The sequence below is a fragment of the Alligator sinensis genome, unplaced genomic scaffold, assembly GCF_000455745.1.
Source record: "Alligator sinensis unplaced genomic scaffold, ASM45574v1 scaffold257_1, whole genome shotgun sequence".
Lineage (NCBI taxonomy): Eukaryota > Metazoa > Chordata > Crocodylia > Alligatoridae > Alligator > Alligator sinensis.
Window position 1 is genome coordinate 725371 of NW_005842263.1, and position 18830 is coordinate 744200.

General features: G+C 39.5%; 1 protein-coding gene across 5 annotated transcripts in view; it reads left to right on the top strand.

Moving 5' to 3' along the window:
- The window catches only part of NCOA7 (nuclear receptor coactivator 7), a 123013-nt gene extending 104779 nt beyond the window's left edge, over positions 1–18234 (top strand). For 3 of the 5 annotated variants that reach the window (XM_006027722.3, XM_025209005.1, XM_006027723.3), the window contains 6 exons: positions 7835–7982; positions 11844–11969; positions 12256–12408; positions 13287–13382; positions 14011–14084; positions 15855–15990. In XM_006027722.3, coding sequence (XP_006027784.1) covers positions 7835–7982; positions 11844–11969; positions 12256–12408; positions 13287–13382; positions 14011–14084; positions 15855–15990 — 733 coding nt within the window. Of the gene's footprint in view, positions 1–7834; positions 7983–8146; positions 9603–11843; positions 11970–12255; positions 12409–13286; positions 13383–14010; positions 14085–15854 lie in introns of those variants that run through there. The other 2 variants (XM_025209004.1, XM_006027727.3) reach the window with 2 other exon arrangements.
- The last annotated feature ends 596 nt before the right edge of the window (positions 18235–18830 follow it).

Consider the following 18830-nt stretch of genomic DNA (forward strand, 5'->3'; position numbering starts at 1 on the left):
AAATCCAGGTATAGCGACCAGTGTTACATTTCACTGCATTTTAATAAATTAAGTTTCAAAAAACGTAACCAGAATGTTGGAGCAATAGGTACACAGGTCCATAGTCATTCTGTTTGTAGTTCCCCCATCCTAAATGTTATGCATGGTAACCCTATGCTGATACCCAGCTTCTGTAGCGACTGCATTTCCGTGGCAGATAGATATTAGGGCTGTGTGAAACGACACCGTTCCATTTTGACTTGTGTTTTGACATTTCGATGGAACAGTGTTTCGTTTTGAAACCACTGTTCCATTTTGTTTAGTTGAAACAGTTTAGCTGTTTCTACGTTTTGCCTGTAGGCTATAATGGGGAAGCTCGAAACAGCCTGTAACTTTGTCACTTCTGGCCTGATTTGGATAAAACTTGCAGGAATGGTAGCCCCTTCTGAGGGCATGAAGCCTGCCAAGTTTCAATGAGATCGGTGCAGGGGTTTGGGGGAAACTGCACCTCAAAATCTTGAAAGCAAAAAAACTCATGTCACTTGTATGTGTTAAGCCACAGTGGGGTCAACACTGCAGGCGTGCTAGTCCCTGCTGAGGCAACAAAGCCTGCCAAGTTTCAAGGAGATAGGTGCAGGGGTTTGTGGGAAACAGCACCTCAAGCTACGGACAAGCAAAACTTGTGACATGGGTGACACTGTGTTAAGGTGCAGCAGGGTGAAAGCTGTAGGCCTGCTCGGCCCTGCTGCGGCCATGAAGCCTGCCAGCTGTCCCGCGCCAAGGAGCCCTGCCAGCTGTCAAGGAGATAGATGCAGGGGAGTCTGGGTTCTGGGGCCCTGCACCTCTAGCTCCTGACAGGCAACACTCATGACATTGGTGGGTGACAGAGTGTGTGTGTGTGTGTGTGTGTATTAAGGTGCGCCCTCACTTAACTGACACCAAGGCAGAAAGTAGGGGAGTTCAAACAATGCTGCTTTTTATGCAGTTTTTCCATGCCTCCCCTGGAGCACTGGGTTTGGAAAAGAAGGACCTCAGGGAAGGATGACAGTCACTGTCCAGCTACACAATCAATAATGAGAGCACCCCTTGCCCCCCTCTTCTCCCTCCCTCTCCTTACTTTAGTTTCTGTTTCCCTGCAGGCAAGCCCAGCTTGAGTTTTGAAACTCAAAACGTTTAAAAAATTTTGAAATGTTTCAACTTGCCTCTTTTTGTTTCAAGGCTGTTTCGAAGCTCTCCGTTTCATTTTGATTTTGCTGTTTTGAGCTTGAAATGAGTCGAAACACCGTCAAAATGAAACTGCCAGTGAAATTTCGCACATCCCTAATAGATATTGTAAGCTTAAGCTGGCACTTCCATTAAAGCAGTTTTTCTCTGGTTGTAAGTAGTGTTCATGCAACGTGCCAGGTTGACAGTAAAGCTGACTGGAAAAAAAAGTTTTCCAAAGCTTATCATTGTATGCTTTAAGTTTAATCTTTCTCGGTTGTGTGCATAACATCTGGAACCTCATTGGCAGAGGAACAACAGAGGAATAAAATTGTTTTGCCATGTGCTTTAATATCTTTTTCAAATGCTGTAAATATTTATTTAAAAGGTCTCCACCTTGTTTACCATCTTAATTCTTCTCCTTGATTCCATCCCGTGCCATACGTGACTTCTGAGCCACAGAAAGGTGTCCCCAAACTATGTCACTCACATCATCCCTGACAATGTAACCAAGTTAATTAATGACTCCAAGGCTGCTCTGTTCTGGTTGCTTAATCATGACAGCCTTTGTCTTAAGCACGTAACTGGGAAGATGTAATCATTAAAGAAGTCCCAGCTGCAGAAGGTGCTCCTCATAAGGCCTGCTCAGAATTCATTTTGGCAGAGTAACACCTGTGATTTTGGAGAGCAGCTGGGAGTAAGTGATTCTCTTGCTAGGACACTGGGCGATGGGTGTTGCATACAGTGTTGGAGGGTAAGTTCAATGCGTTTGTAGCATAGGTTTGTATTTAGAAGGAACTAAGTGAATCTGCAGAATTTTGTTTACAAATTGGTTACTGAGATGTTATTATAGAGCATTAAATTAGTAATTAAGTCACTTTTAAAAAGTATTTAAATAGTGACAGGATAGGCAGTAAAATAGATACCACTGCAGAATTGTTCCTAGTTTGTTTAGGGTAGGCTCTAAAATAATGAATAAAGGAGGTGGGGTTAAATGAAGACAGATATTATATTGATTCAGAGTTCATTATTTTTAAAAATTCTGCTTTGCATTCATTGAAATTCATAAATCATTCTTTCATCCAAGACTGCCAGATATATACTCTAGAAATCTAACATATAAATAACTGTGCCTGCTGCTACATTGTTTTCTCCTTGCTTCAGACTAGTTACTGCATTCAGAAATAAGCTTTACTGGCTACCTATAGTCACCCTTTGGCAGCCAAATTATGGATTTATTTTTTCCATTGTTACTGACATTGAGGAAATGAGGAGGCTTGACATTAGAACTTATGAAGTCTAGGACTCGTTTTCTGTACATGTTTTTTAGGAAGAACAAGCAGTGTCTTCAAGAAGGAAAAAGGGCAGGAGTTTGATTGTTGATATATAGGAACAATTTCTGGGTTTTTTTACATTTGATTTTATAAGACCAAATAGGATGTTGGTGAGATGCACTGGGCTGCAAACCCATCACTGTATTATGTGCTGTGAAGAGGTCAGCGATATCCAAAGCAGGATTAAATTTGGAACTAAGTTTGTTTCAAGCTGGATCCCATTCTAATTAGAAGAGGTCAGTAATGAAAAGATGTTTCCCTGCCATGTATGTCAGGATTGTAAATCATTGATAGCATTACAAGGGATTCATTTGGTTTTTAGGATGGGTGAACACTGGTGCTAGGGTCATCTGAAATACCCACTTCCACACACACATGTTTTCTTTAGTAGAGGTAGGGTATACAAACAGGGTATGGCATAAAGTTAGGAGTCCCTCATCTTGAGTGATCCCAGCACAGATAATAAGGTACCAGTTCATAGGACACTGCCACCCTAACATGTGCATATTTTTATGTAGATACATATAGATTTGCAGCATGTTTTAAGAGCCTTGTATCTTCACTTTTGTAAACTCTTCAGCTATGTGTTCATATATTTCTGGAATCTAGTCTTGATTTCCTTTACAGCATACAATACAACTTCCGAGAACTTTTGGTTTGCATCCAGTAGGTGAAGTAATAATAGATTATGTTGTTTATAAAAATGTTTAGTTCTTATGAAAAAATTTCCAGTGCTGACAAATTCTCCCACAACCCTTAGTAAGTTGTTCCAGTAATTCACTTTTCCCACAATGTTGAAAAATCACCCTCTATTTTTAGCTTGATTTTTCTTTATCGTGTTTCAGCCTCCAGCCATTGAATCTTGTTATATCTTTGTTTGGTAGGTGGAAGAGCTCCTTATTTTCTGAAGGCATTTTCTGAAGGCAAATGTTCTTTGCGCACTAATAGATAGTGATAAAATCATCTCTTAACTTTCTCTTTAATAAGCTAGGGATTTGAACATTGTTGTTGACTGGCTGTCAGGGGCTCAATTCAACATTCCAGAAGGTGTCCAAGCAGCACCAGAGAGAGATAGTCCAGTCTCCAGTTGAAATGCCACTTAGGAATTTCAAAGTCAGCTGCATAAAAATAGTATAAATGTATATATTTTTTAAAAATGTAAAAGTTGGAATTAAATTTGGATGCTTTGATAGACCCAAACTGATCCTTAATCAGAAATACAGTTCTTTTTCTTTCTGATTTGGTGATCTTTTTCAAAATGTTAAAATTCCTAAAGGATAAAAATTCTAGTTTAGATCTAAAGAATTCTGTGACTTTCAAGTCACTGTTTAACAATATTAAATAGGACCAAGAACTGGTCCCAAAGAACACTTTAAGGATATGTTCATTCAGTCATTATTCTTCATTTACAATTATACCTTGAGAACTATCAGCTAATGTTGATGTGTGTTTTGTTGATTTTATATTCTTTTAGTCTGCTAAAAAATATCAGATGCTGTTTTGGCCATTTTGTTCTTTTTGCTCAGAATCAAAATCATGCTTACAGACGCACAGTTCTCTGTTTCATCCTGTTCATCCTTTTTAACTCCTGGAAAAATATTAACTAGAGAGAGCCTGAACCAACTCTTATAAAATAAATTTCCTGGACCAGCGTAATTTAAAAAGTTGACTTTAGTAGGTGCTATCTGTCATCATTTTAGTTATTGTTGAAATGGGAAGTATTTCATCATCATAGGATAGGAATACTTTTGTCTGGCTTTCCCCTCATTTGGTGTTTTTCCCTTCCATTTGAATATTTTATTTGCTTTTTTGGTCCTGATTATTAAAACTTATACCATTCTTATCCGTTGATAAACTAGTACTGTTAGGGAACATATTTTTCTCAGTGTACTTAAAGATGGTTTTTCATTGCTTTTAATACTATAGGGCATTTATAGATGTGCTCTGGGATGCCGGGGGGCGGGGCTGGGGAAAGTAGGAGAATTAATTAGCACAGCTCCAAGAGCTGTGCTAATTAAAAGCCCCTGGACCATCACATGTATCAGCATTCTTGCACTGAAAAATAGTGGTGAGGTGCTTTGAACTAAAGCTTGTCGAATGAGCTTTGGCTTAAGAGCCCCATCACCATTTTTTCAGCATGGGGATGCAGATACATGTGATTCGATTAATCGATTGGAGCAGCTTCCCTGCATGTGTGTAGGAGCCCATAGTTTTTGCTTTTATCCTTCTGTTACCAAATTTCTTACATTTCTAGTTTCTATTTTATATTCATCACAAGTAACTTCCTCTTTTTTTTTCATTGTGTGTGAGACTGGTTTGGACTTTATTTTGTTTGCACATAGCAAACATGAAAAGATCATTCAAGCAACTGCTAACTTTTACTTCTCTGACAAGTTCTTATTGGAAGCTGGTTCTAATATAGAATTCCCCCATACAACATTCTTTTGAAATAGGGGATTGCCGTTTATAATTTTAACGAGTAAATAGAGTAACTGAGAATTCCAGTATTTAAAATCATTGACATTGCACTGAAGTAGAAGTGTATCTGTTTTCAAAATATTCCCATTTTTCCATCACCATAGAGATAAAAGTTCATGCCTATACTTACCTTTTGAACTGACTTCCTTTTCTTGCAATGACAATAGTACAAATACCTTGCTTTGTGAAGCCTGGGGATGAATTGGTTTAGGCAAAATAGTAGGAAATAATAGGAATAGTAATAATAGGAATACAGGGGATAATAATAGGAATATATGAAAAAGCAGCTTTAAAAATCCTCTCTCTTAATGAGATTTGTGCAAAAAATTTCCTTCACTGAAAATTACATTCCTTATCCTGGGTCTTAGGCTTGCACCTAACCTGCACAAAATATCTGTTGGTTTTTAATTGATATTAACCACACAGGTGTGTATGGTTTTTTTCCCCCCCATAAGTAAACAGGTAGGTTTTTTTCAGTGCATGGACAATAAGAATATAAGCAAATGGTCTACTTGAAGGAAGTCTAGTGCTACTTCTCAGAGTGCTAACCATCCTCTCCTAACTTTATTTTTCAGGTTGTCATATACTGTACATGTGTTATTGAATTCCATTTGGAAACCCAAATATTCAGGTTTTGGCTTTATTTAATTTCATCATAGATTAATGGGGATAATTAGGGCAGCAATTTCCCCCCACAAATACAGGCTGACATAAAAAGAAGTAGCTTGGATATCAGCCCCTTCATAGGAATTTGTAGAAATATACTTAGTTTTCCAAACTGTTTGAAGGACACAGTTGCATTTCAGACTTTTCCAGCTCAGTTGTGGCCACATTTTCTTCAGGCAAACCTGAAAAGTAATGTGACCAACACCTTGAACATTTGTTCAGAACTGTTCAAATCGATCAAATAATCGAGGGCTGTCCAGCTGGTGGTCCACAAGGGACTAGCATGTGGCCTTCAAGCTCCATTCTCATTGCTTTTGCTGCAGTGGTAGCTGGGGTCTCTGAGCTCCCCCTCCCTCTCTGGCTTCTGCTTTCTGCTCCTACTTCTGGGGGCAGGGTGGTGCAGCAGGAGCGGGCCAGGATGTCTGTGTTGCATGCGTGGTTGGGAAGGAAGAGTCTGAACTACTCGCATGGTATACTTGACGGGGTGGAGCTGGGCTGCCTATGCTGTGCATGTAAAGAGGGAGGGTACCAGCCTAATTACACTGGGTGTACAGCAAGGAAGGAAGATGTGCTGCCTGCACTGCACACAGGAAGGGGAGGGGGGGAACTTCCCATGCTGTGTACCTGGCCAGGATGGAGTGAAGCTGTCTGCATAGCAAGCAGCCTGAGCCTTGCATGACCCCCCCAACCACCAAGACATTGAATGGCCCTGAAATAATAGATTCACTGAGCAAAGGGATTGTTGTCATGTTGCTACTTCTGGAGCATTTGTGAAGAATGCTGGGAAAATGTTCTGCAAAAGCCAGTGGTGGGAAGAGGGGGAGAAGAATCTTCCAACTCAAGGCAAGGATTCTGTCTCATACAACATGGCAGATCAATGCCCCCTTCATTGCTTAGTATTTTACCTATATGCCAGTTCTGTTAGTGATTGCACTCAAACATGCAATGCTAATACTTTCCTACTTCAACATGACATTGAAGCTCAAGGGTTGCATCCTTTAGACTAGCTGTTTTCAAGCTGTGTTCTGCAGACCCCTGAGGGTCCACAGTCTGTCGAAGGGGCCTGCGAAACATGACTATGATCAATCAAAGGTATATGAATACCCACACTTACAATCCAAAGGGGTCCGCACCTGTGTTTGAAATTCCAAAGGGTCCGTACCTCCATTGAAATTTTTTTAGGGGTCCACAAATGAAAAAAGGTTGAAAACCACTGCTTTAGAGTTTCTTTTTGCATCTTTAGCTTCTTGGCTCCCCAGCTGTTGGATAAACACATTAGCTGGATGTTTCTGCTACAAGGAGTGGTCAAATAGTAATGTCACATTTCAGTAGCCATTATGCTTTCTCATTGACTCCCATCCTCCCCCAGTTAAGCCTCCAAAAAGTTGTCCCCTTCCTCCCCCCCCCCCGGCACTGGCTTAAGCGTTGGAAAAGTGCCCCTCCACCCCAGCTAGCAGTTTATTCCATGCCATTCACAATCTCTGGAGAGCATCTTTGGACTTAAGTTTGCATTTCAGATGCCCCTTGTTTGCAACTGCGTAGTAGTCATCTTTTATCTTAAATTTGAACACTTAAATTCAGGGAAACAAGAGCCTCCCATGTGGGTCAAGGGTTTGTGCACTGCAGAGAAGCATTTGTGAATGCCAACAGGGGGGAAAAGGGGACCGTTGAGAAGAATTAATTTGTTCCGTGTCTGTGGTAAGGGAAAGGAAGTCTCGGTGATGTAGTAACCAAACTCTCTTTCTCTGGGGATGGGAAAAGCTGCAGCTACAACTGGGACCAAAGCGAGTCAAAGCCCCAAGATCTGTCTGAGATCTGAGAAGGCAATTACAGCCAGCTAATTGACATACTTTTGTAGATTCATATTTTTGTGAAAAATACCTGTCCTGCTATACCCTGATTGGAGATTGATCTGCCAGTCCTGAACAGACAGGAATTTAAGAAATTAAGGGCAAGAATCTGACTTGTCATAGCGTAAATGTGGAGTAACACCATTGATTTAAATAGAGTGACTGGAGTTGTAAATATGTAACATAGTACTTTCCGTGTGTGAAAGTACATAGATGCATATTTTGTGTAGTTCACTTTTGCCATTGAAAGAAATGTGCATATTGTATAGCAATACTGTGTTTAAAGAAACCTAAATTCCATGTCTTTCCTCTTCTGTCTTTCAGGGTAGATCATCTTTATACATTTTTTGTTCAGTGGTCACCAGAAGTATATGGGAAAGATGCCAAAGAGCAAGGTTTTGTAGTGGTGGAAAAGGAGGAACTTGATATGATAGACAACTTCTTCAGTGAGCCAACAACTAAAAGTTGGGAGGTTAGATTTCTTTTGTCTTCTGAGTGGAGAACCATGAATATAATGGAGAATGTGAATCATCCCTTGGGACTCAAAGTCCCTGCCATTTTTCTAATATTTGTATAAACTTTATTGAGACTCAAAGTACCTGCCATTTTTCTAATATTTGTATAAACTTTTATTCATATAATTTTTGCTCCTTATATTAAAAAGTCCCAGGCTTTGTGGCTCTCCATTGCCACCATACACATTATTCCATCTTTCCTTTTCTTTCCCATGTATTAGTATACATACTAATATCATACTGTTTCTAAGACAGATTGGCTTTTTGGGCACACATGCATGCGCATCCCCACCTATCTAGATATACTGAAAAAGCACTATGTATTTGGACAATGAGAACATAAGGAAATAGGATATTAAAAGGATGTCCACATGCCTGTGTGCGCATGAAATTAAGAGTTCTGGAATATCAACTATGCTGAAGACATGTGGGCCGATCAGATCATAAGGTGTACAGATTGTTTTAAAATGGATTTGCAAAGCTTAAATCAGAATGTTGTTAGTCTGCAACCCCCCCCCCCCAAAAAAAAAAACCAAAACAAAATCTACTGCTAACTTTTATTTTAAGTATTCCCATCTGCAAAATCAGCTGCTGTGTTCAAAAACTAGAGAGAGATGAAAAGTGAGAAATGGATCCTCCTCTGTAAGCTCTGGGGATGTCTACAGGTACGCTGACTGCTTTAGCAAGTACTAAATGACAACTCAGTAACTGCCGGTACTGCACCGTCCCGGAGCTGCATGGGTCACTTCTGACCCTTTTGTGCAGTAGCTCGTTGCTACTGTGCAGTAGCAGTGGCATCACAGTTCATGGCTGTGCCAGCTGACTCTGTCACCTTAGCGATGAGCTACGTTGCCATAACTCATCACTACAGCGATATAGTGTGTAGATATGCCCACTGTTAATTTTCACTTTGTAATCCCAGAGTTTAAATGGGAGTTTGCTTGACAGGTTTTGTAGTTCCCTTTTGGTGCAGTGTGAGCTGCAAGCAGAAATGTTTGTCATGTTTGTCCTTGTGTAGGACTGGGGGCACAGATGCTCTTTACTATGTAATTTTATTAAGTTTCAGTGTAGTTCAGTTGGAGTGCATGGTATGCAAATAGAGCTGATGGGAAGGGGAAAGGCAAAGTATAGAAGGGGAAAAGTAACACATTGAAACTTATTATCGTTTTAACTTTAACATCTATTTTGAATGAGCTGTAGTGGTAATAAGGGAAGAGTTGGAAACAGTTTACAAAATTAATCTGTGCGAGTTTTATGTTTGAGATGTGTCTGCCAAGAACTTCCGTGACTAAAGCCCTAATATGGGCATGGCTGTCAGGGAAAGTATTCCTCTACTGGGGAAACAGAAAGTGAGACGGTAAGAGACGTATATAAGCAGTATTATCACATCCTGTCACAAACTGTAGCTGGCTATCTTACATAAAGGAAACAGCTTTGGTGTATTATTAAGCTTTGGCATTAGAGCAGAGAAGTTTGGTAGCTAGCAGAATAAACTTTTAACAATGAGAGTACGACAAATGCCTTTGAACATTCAGATTCTTTACTGTGCCAGACCTGACCAGGAACCTTTTGTGCAGGTATGTTGGACTGTATCATTCAGGTAAAATGCTGGGTAAGCTTTGCACTAGTGAAAGAAAATTGGTTTTTAATATGTATTTTAATAGGACATTCCTGAATTGTGTGCTTGATTCCACTCATTTATACAAACGACAGCACTTAAAATCTTTATTCTATTTCAAAAGATGGTGGTGGTGTTTTTAAGTGACTTTTTGCTGCATCAAATGACTGGTGAAACTGCTGATAATTCGCAGAATATTGTGCTCAACCCTTCACTGCTATTGTTTGTGTAGAGCACAATATTCAAATAGGAGGTTTCATTTGGTGAGGTGAATTAAGAGAGTTTGTCTTCACTGAGTCTTGTTTGTCTTCAATTTAAGTCTCCATGAGATCTTAAATTGTCCAGAACCTGATTCTTTCCCCTCTCTCCTGCCCTTTAGTAGGTAGGCGTGAGGTTAACTTCCCTGTCTATATTTCTAATTGATATGGATTTTTTGTAGTGGGTTTTGAAGGAGCATACCTGTAGCTGCTTGCCTCTGAATTTGGTTACATATCATTTCATGTATCTGTTGCTCGATACTTCACTGTGATTTTTCTTTTGGAATCCTGAAATAACTGAAACCTTTGAAAGAATAGAGGAATGTTATTTGGCTGAAGTTCAAAAAGACTTATACACTTTAAAAATAAAAATGGGAAAAAATGAGGGTGGGAATCAAGGGCAGTTGGGGATCAGTGTTTCAGTAAGACCACAAGTAGTAATAGAACAGAGGAAAAAGCAGGAAATGTATACCCCTTAAAATGGATTAAAAAATACCAGACAAGATTCTGCACTGCAATGCAGCCACTTTTGAGTCGCACCATGGGGACAAAACTGCTGTAAAGTTGGCCATGAGAAAAATCATCCCAGCACAGAGAGATCCTCCAATGGCTTAGAATCCATCCGTAGCGGCTTAGTGTATCCATAGGGCGTCCTGGTAATTTTTGGCTGCTCTGGCCACTGGCAGTTTCTGCAAGTTTGGAAACGTAAAGGGAAGTGACAGTCCAGCACATAAAGCCACCATTGTGTACGTTCATGTCTGAGTTATACTGGGTACTCTTCAGCCAAATATAGGGGCTATTATCCCAGAATATGAAAACTGGAAAGATAACAGGTTTGTAGAAGGAGGGTAATTTAGCCTGTGTAACACCAGAGGCTCTGCAGTTGTTCTCTCCCAAGTGGTGGTTCTTCTTCTTCTGGAGTTGTGGAGGGACAAGTCATAGTATTTTAATTCTAGTTAATGGAAAGATCTTATTCTAAATCTAAGGAGCCATTTATGCTAATGCACTTTGAGTGTTGTATCAGGCTCAGTTTAAAACTAACAGCAGCCTGATCCTCCTCCTAATTCTAAAGAATAATCTGGTCATTTTCAAATGAAACAGAATCTTTTTTAAGGCTCTTGAGAGCAATTTGTGAATTTCTGAAATTTGTGAAATGAGTGACAGCTTCATTACCAAAACAGCTGTTTTAAAGAAATTAACTTAAATGAGGAAGAATTAAGGATTAACTATTTGACTGTGCATCCAATTTCTTAGAGAGCTTGCATGTATTATGCAGGTCTTCAAAGCATTTGCTACGTTTTCAAGTATTAGCTTAGATTTAATTTCTTTTTTGGTTCTCGTGTATGTTGCTTTTATTTCAGTTGTGTACATAAAAATGTCTGTTTCTTAGTAAATGAAGCATGAAAGGGTAGGTGCTGGCTTATTAACAACAGGAAGTGAAACTTAGATGTGTTTATACTAGTGTTATTAGTGTAGCACCTGGGAAAAAAATCATTGTACTCAACTAATTGCAGGAATGAAAATGAAGAAGCTTCCATGTCCTTGGTTTTTAAAAATCACCTATTGCCATCTAATATGCTGTTCAAGCCAGGAGGATGTGGCATCCCCTGATCCTGGACAAAGCATGTGCGGGGTCTGTTCTCCAGTCCAGTCTTGTTATTCAGGCAGGGGGATGACACTAACATAGCTACCTGGAAACATCAGGGGAAAGGGAAGTCCTGCCATGCATTTTAGGCAGCTCAGGTACACCATGTCAGTTAAGGATCTTCCTGCACTGGGGTGACTCTGTGTTGGTTGAATATACCTGGTTTATAAGGTTACTTTGTTCCATATAGATTGTGGAGCCTGTGTCCTGACACGTTTATGATTAACTCTTCCCAGAGATAAGATTAACAAAGAACAGGAAATAGATGTCATATAACACTTGTGCCCTTTTATCTCAGATTATTACTGTGGAAGAAGCAAAACGTCGAAAGAGCACCTGCAGTTACTATGAGGAAGATGATGATGAGACTTTACCCATCCTAAAACATCACAGTGCACTCCTAGAGAATATGCACATAGAGCAGGTATAGTTCCTAATGGAATTTTGGTTTGTTCTCTTTTTTGCTAATCAGATTTTCCGTACTGACCCTCAAACTATTTAAATTTAGAATTCACACTGGCACAAGATACCAAATTTAAATGTGTATCCAAAGTGGATAATCTATTTATCCTGGGTTCACTGTGAACACCTAGCTCCAGTGTCTAGATGGCAGGCAGTGCTTATTACATGGTACTACTTGCTGTTAATTGAAAATACACAGAGAGATATTATACAATTAAATGGTTTGCCATTTTTGTTTCCCCTCCTAGCTTGCCCGGCGCCTGCCAGCAAGAGTGCAGGGATATCCATGGCGGCTTGTATATAGCACATTAGAACATGGAACCAGCCTGAAAACATTGTACCGTAAATCATCATCACTTGACAGTCCAGTCCTCCTTGTCATCAAAGACATGGATAACCAGGTTAGGACTTGAGTGTGGCATGATTATTTTCAGATCTCATTGTCTGGGGGGACCGCATCATAGAAACTGCTCATCCTGACTGCGAGTAGGTAACCTCTTATCATTTACAGTTTGATCTTCTATAAGATTGGTGAAAGCTGCTGTTTTGCTAACTTAAGTCCTGCAAAATAAGAATCAAAGACAAGATCTTTTTACTCCTATGTTTACTACTATTAAATTAGCACAGAATCCTTAAATCCAGACGAGTATAAGGTACTAACGGGGACAAAACCCTGACAGTTTTGTTCTTCAGGGAGACCACAGGTTTGTTGTCACAAGTATCTATTTAAGACATCAGAATTCAGTTACAAAATAGCAGACAGCTAGTAATGCATCCTTGGGGACCAATATGACTACATGAAATACCCCAGTACTTCACAGTTATCTAGAGCAGTAGTGCCCAACTTCCAGCCTGTGGGTTGTACCATGGATCCTCCCCACAGATCTGGAAATTTGGCAGCTGGGGAGGCGTGGCAGTTAATGCCGCCTCTGATCCCTCACTGCTAAATTTGCAAGTCTTGTGGCCAAATAACATAGCCCTGTGTACCAGACTGGGGTGACATGCGGGGCAAGGGCTAGCACGTTTGATCCAGCATGTGGAGGCTGGGGCCCACACTACCAATCCAACCCACAGTCCAGAAAGTTTCACCACTGATCTGGAGCTACTTGGCTAAAGGATATTTATGGAAGACCCTGATACCTTATCAGCCAAGTTTTCTGCATTTTGGCCTTGGTTATTTGAAATATCAGCACAGTTTGTTTTTCAGAAACTATTGTGAAAGATGTCTCTTGATTTTTGTAAATTGTTGGAGTATAACCCATACATTGTATTTTGACAGATATTTGGAGCATATGCAACACATCCCTTCAGGTTCAGTGACCATTATTATGGCACAGGCGAAACTTTCTTGTACACTTTTAGTCCGAATTTCAAGGTAACTTACTGGGGAAGGAAATTAATTGCTTTGATCTCCACTTGTGAAACACTTGTAAAGTTGTTTGTCATGAGAATCTGTAGAAGCTGTGATAAAAAATGTAACTCTTCATAAAAGCAGTAATTTGAATGTATGGGACCAGCTACTTGTGAATGCATATAATACCAAACACTCCATTAGCTGATATCAGACTGCAGTTCTGTTGTTAATAGAACCTGAACGCATATCATCCATCCCCAGTGTGAGGGGAAGGGAGTTCATTGTGGAAAAAGATGTGTAATGAATAATCTGCTGGAGACTTAATCAGAGAAAGGGGTTGAGGGCAGGGAGTAGTCTAAAATTGTATGTACTACATAGACCACAGAAACTAGACAAATGGGGAAACAGAGAGAGAGCTCCAAACTGAAAATGCAGTATTTTGTTTTAAATACTGAACATATTGCAAGATTCTCTCTCGAGAAGAAAGTAGTAGCACACAAATAAAATTTAGAGTGGGATTGTGCCTTTTCTTGTGGCAAGATATAAACCATACCTCTACTTCCCCTGACCTAGAATGATTCACAAGTCATTGTTTTCAGTTTATTTGTTTAGCAGAATCCTAACAATTTAATGTGTTCTGCTTGCTCAGATATTTAAGTGGAGTGGAGAAAATACCTACTTTATCAATGGAGACATGAGCTCTCTAGAACTTGGAGGAGGAGGGTAAGTGTGTGTATTTTGGCTTTACAATTATAGCTGGCTACAGTTTGGGGGTGAAGGGATGTTGATCAGGGTTGACAATGGAAGATTTTTTTTTTTCTGATAATCTGCAAGCTTTTTACTGAAAGCCAACCTTTTTTTTTTTTTTTTACTGATACGTGTTTTACATAATGTACATGTAACTCTTCTACCAGGCCCCAGTCAGAAGGGCTTGGTTGAAATTTAGGGGTTTAACATCGACTTTAGTTAAAAGAGTAAAAAAGGATTCTCGACCGCATGCTGCACCATTCCGTACCTCCCGGCCTGCCTCCCAGTTTTACTCCTGCTGGCCCAGTTCTCCCTGCTGTGGCAGACCCTTTAAGAAGCCTGACTGTAACCCAACAATAATACAGGCAGCCTCTGATGCCACAGCACATGGCTGAGAGATCACCCTCTACAGGGTTCTGTGCCTCTGCTTGGACACGAGGTAGCACTGCTGTGTGCTGTCTGCTAGGGCTCTACCAAGCTGTGGCTACTTAGTGTTTTTACTGACAGCTAAAGTTTTTTTTATGGACTTTACTGTCAGTCATTTTAACCCAATTTCTTGCTTACATTTGGCAACCCTGATATTGATACAAGTACATATGTTTGGGAAACTCATTGGTCCAGTGACTTATTCTTTTGTTAAACAGCTGAGGACGGACCCTTAGCTGGCTGATTCTATGAACAGAATTCATGTCAATTTTCATTGTCCCTCTAATCCTGAATTGGCATCCATGTTAGTCCTACATGAAAATATACATGGTGGGGGGTGGAATAGGGGCAGGGGAAGTTGTTTGGCACATGGAACTTAGATATGAGTTGTAATTCTAGGATCATTAAAGTCGATTACAAAGTTCCTATTGTTGTTGGGGTAGGGACAGGCAGAACAGTGGGAGATTGGGCAGGGATCAAAAAACAAAGGAGCAGATCAGGTAGAGGAAGGGATTGGAGTGGCACTCACGGAGTGTTAATTTGTGGCATGCCTGCCCAAAAGGTTGGCTTCCACTCTAGAAAAGACGTAAGGTAATTTTTTTTAACCCCCCCCCTCCCCCCCCACTAAACCCTGGAATCCTACGCAAGAATAGTGAAGGGAATGGGTACATCTATACGAGACATTCACTGCACAGTTGACTAATTAGCTGCACATCTGTGTGCTCTCATTAGGCCAGAGTAAGCTAATTTACTCCTCGGCAGAAAAGTACTTGTAAATACTTGTAAAAAAAATTCCACAGCAGTGCATATGTAGATGCTGGCCAGGCTGGATGGAGCACGAGGGTGCTTCAGTGTGGAGGCTGCCTGCTGTCTAGCCCCACACTGAAGCACCCTCATGGCCCATTTAGCCCCTCTGCAGCATGACCCCTCCCCCTCTATGCTTCCTGCCAGCCAGGGCTGCCCCAACCTGGCTTAACGTGCTGCACATGAATAAACTCTGGTGTTCACTGTACCAGAGCTTATTGCTCCTTGACACACGTTCAAGCAGCATGCTTGGGGATTAACAAACTCTGGAGTAATATGCTCTGGAGTTTATTCATGCACAGCAATTGCTCACGTAGATGCACCCAATGTGATTTCTGTTTGCAAAACTGTCAGTATTATTTCTGTTCTTTGATAGGCTGGTTGCACAAGATATGAAATTAGTGAGAAGGGTATTCTATGTTTCTAAGACAGAGTGGTCTTACCTGTTGCAGATAAGTTTGAAACGTAAACAGAAAACACCAAAACATAATAAATCACCCCCTCTCTCTTTTTTAGTGGTCGATTTGGATTATGGCTAGATGCTGACTTATATCACGGGCGAAGCAACTCCTGCAGCACCTTCAATAATGACATCTTATCTAAGAAAGAAGATTTCATAATACAGGATGTGGAAGTATGGACATTTGAGTGAAATACTGACTGCCTTAGAGACTGGATTCTTTGAGTGCCCCTAGGATGCTGAAACTAGATCCTAAGTGCAGGCTGCCTCACGACTTACACGCTTTATTTCTGAAACTGTATCAGAGCATGACTACATACAAGTAAAATCTGAGAGCCAGTTTTTAAGAGGCAGAAATGGACAGAACAATAAGAGGACCATTTTGTGTTATTCTTTTTACTTCCTTCCCTCCAGTACTCCTTCAGAGAAAGATGGTTATGAAGACATTCATAGTGTTTGAGTTGTTAAAACAGGTTTGTTTTTTTTATTTTCTGTAACTGTGAAAAATATGCTGTGGGAATATATATATATATATATAGGGAGAGAGAGAGAGAGAGAGTACATTCCATGTGTATTTATGTTCAACGTAAGTGCTAACCAAAAATAAAACGTTTCATTACCAAAATCTGCAGAATATTGTTTGCCATGAAAAAGATGGTCATCTAATCAAACAGATGTACACAGCACTTAAAGGGAACATATTTTTAAAAACATATTATTTATTGTTGTATAGTAGATTTTTTTTAAATGTATTAAGTATGGCTTTTTTTTTTCTTTTAATGTTTAAAAAAATAGAATTTGATTTAAAAAATACAGTTGAGGTAGGTTTCTTATGTGTTGGAAACATTAATTTGATTTCATAACATTAATTTCGTATTTAATTTTTTTAATTTTGTAAATGAAGCTTTGTTTTTATTTTGCCCTAATTTAGGGTTTTTTTTGGCAGAAACACTTGAGTGCATAATTCTGGCATTCTCTAAGATGTGAGAGGTGGTTGTCAGTGCTCATTATTGAGTCCGCTACCATATTCCTATTAATTTTATATTTTGGAACTATACGGGGCAAGTTCCCACTTGGTGTTAACTCATCACAGTCCCATGTAAGTCAACAGAGTTCTGACAGTTTGCACTAACAGAAGATCTGCCCAGGTATAATTTTTACTCCTTATGATAGAAACGTGTATGGAACTGTGGGTGGTTCTTTTAAATCACTCAGTAGGGGCAGTACAAAAACTGGGTCACTTTCATGAATGCTGCCTTACAAATTGCTTAATGAAAAACCTTTTTCCTATCTCCCCTTGAGGGGAAAAATGAATCTGAGGAAAGTGGGAAGGAATGCTCCTTTTTCAACAGGCCAGGTCATGCTGGTATCGTACCTGTTTTCTCATAAATCATAAATGGTTTCCTTCCCAAAAAAGGCTTGACGCAACAGGATTTTGCAAGCAGCTAATTACTTCCTGTTTGGTTTTAATGAAATGACATTTACCAGTAAATAAGGACAAGTATTTTTTTTCTTGTAGGCTGTTTCATTTATGAAAGGTGCAGCTGAGCTCTTATCAAGTTAGCGTTACAAGATGTCAATAGATGGGAAACTAGGAAAGGGAGCAGAAAGAAAAAAGAATCTGCATTTTTATGCTATTGGACCACTTCTGCCTTATCACAAAAATACATCTGTGTTTAAACAAAGAACCCTAAGCCCACAATGGCAGAATGCTGGACTTGATAGAATGCTGTCCTGTTCTTAGAGTTAAAAGCAAAATATGACAAGGATGTGTTGTCTTCAATTAATCACATTTAAAAAAAAAAAGATTTTAGAAATGGTGTTTCGCTTCCATGGTTTAAAAATTACAGTGTATTCTAGGACTATTAGTACAGCTTCATTTAGGTACTACTTTTCCCTCCTTTTTTCATAATGCAGAAGAAAAAAGGGAACTACTTAAATACCAAGTGGTTTTCTTTTATAAACATCAGCAATTCATAATTCTACACCAGATTCCATGCAGTTATGAATTAATGTTGTACAGCCGGAAGTCTGAAACACACTGCACGTAAGCTTTTAACACCGTTTTCTTCCACTTGGTCTAATAGCCATAAATAAGGTTCTAACTGATTTTGCTCTAAATTATACTGGAAGCTGCTAATAAAATACTGCTTTGAGAGGCACCAGGAATGTCTAATAAAGTTTGCTGTTGTTACCAGTGGCAAATCACTTCCTAGTTACAAATGGGAAGTTTGACATTTTACATAATTTCGCTATTGTTACCTACAGTTTATTCCATTATATTATACTTGTCAGATCATATCTAAACGCTGTGTTCTATATTCAAAGCAGTGTTGTTCAATCAAAATTCTGTGGCCCTTTAAACTATGGATATTGAATATATGTAATGCAGTTCTATCACAATATTTTCAATAAAGGAATTTATGCATTCAGAGACTTCATTTGAATGTTTAATTTATTCATCAACTTCAATACTTATACAAGTGAGGGAACATAAGAATTTTGTCTAAAGATACAGATAATGCAGTAAAAAACCATGGGATTGTGTACCCATATGCGGCTTTCAAGAACCCTTCAGATACAAATTTTATTTTCTTTTTAAGCTATCCATTTAAAACAAATTACTTTTCTTTTTTGATGGGAACATTCTCCAAAGTTGGTTTTGTGCCACTTTTGCCATATGCATTCCTAACTTGTGTGGAACTCAGCCAGTCTGGTCCAGAGGATCTAGATCAGTAGAGGTCAATCTTTTTTGGTATGCATACCACAAACTGGCCCCACATCGTCCCTGGGTACCACTCTGATCCATTTTTTCTGTCCCATCTGCTGCTCTGCTTTCTGCTCCCTGCCCTATCTGCCTTGTATCACATGCTGCAGGTTGCTTTCCTACACCCCAGTCTAGACTTTGGAATCCAAACACATTAATGAAAAATTGAAAAATGTGTTTAGTTCCAAACTTTGAAACTAGCGTCCCTGTAAAAAGTTAAAACTAAAATGTGTCAGACCACTCTGAAACTACTGTCTCATTTGAA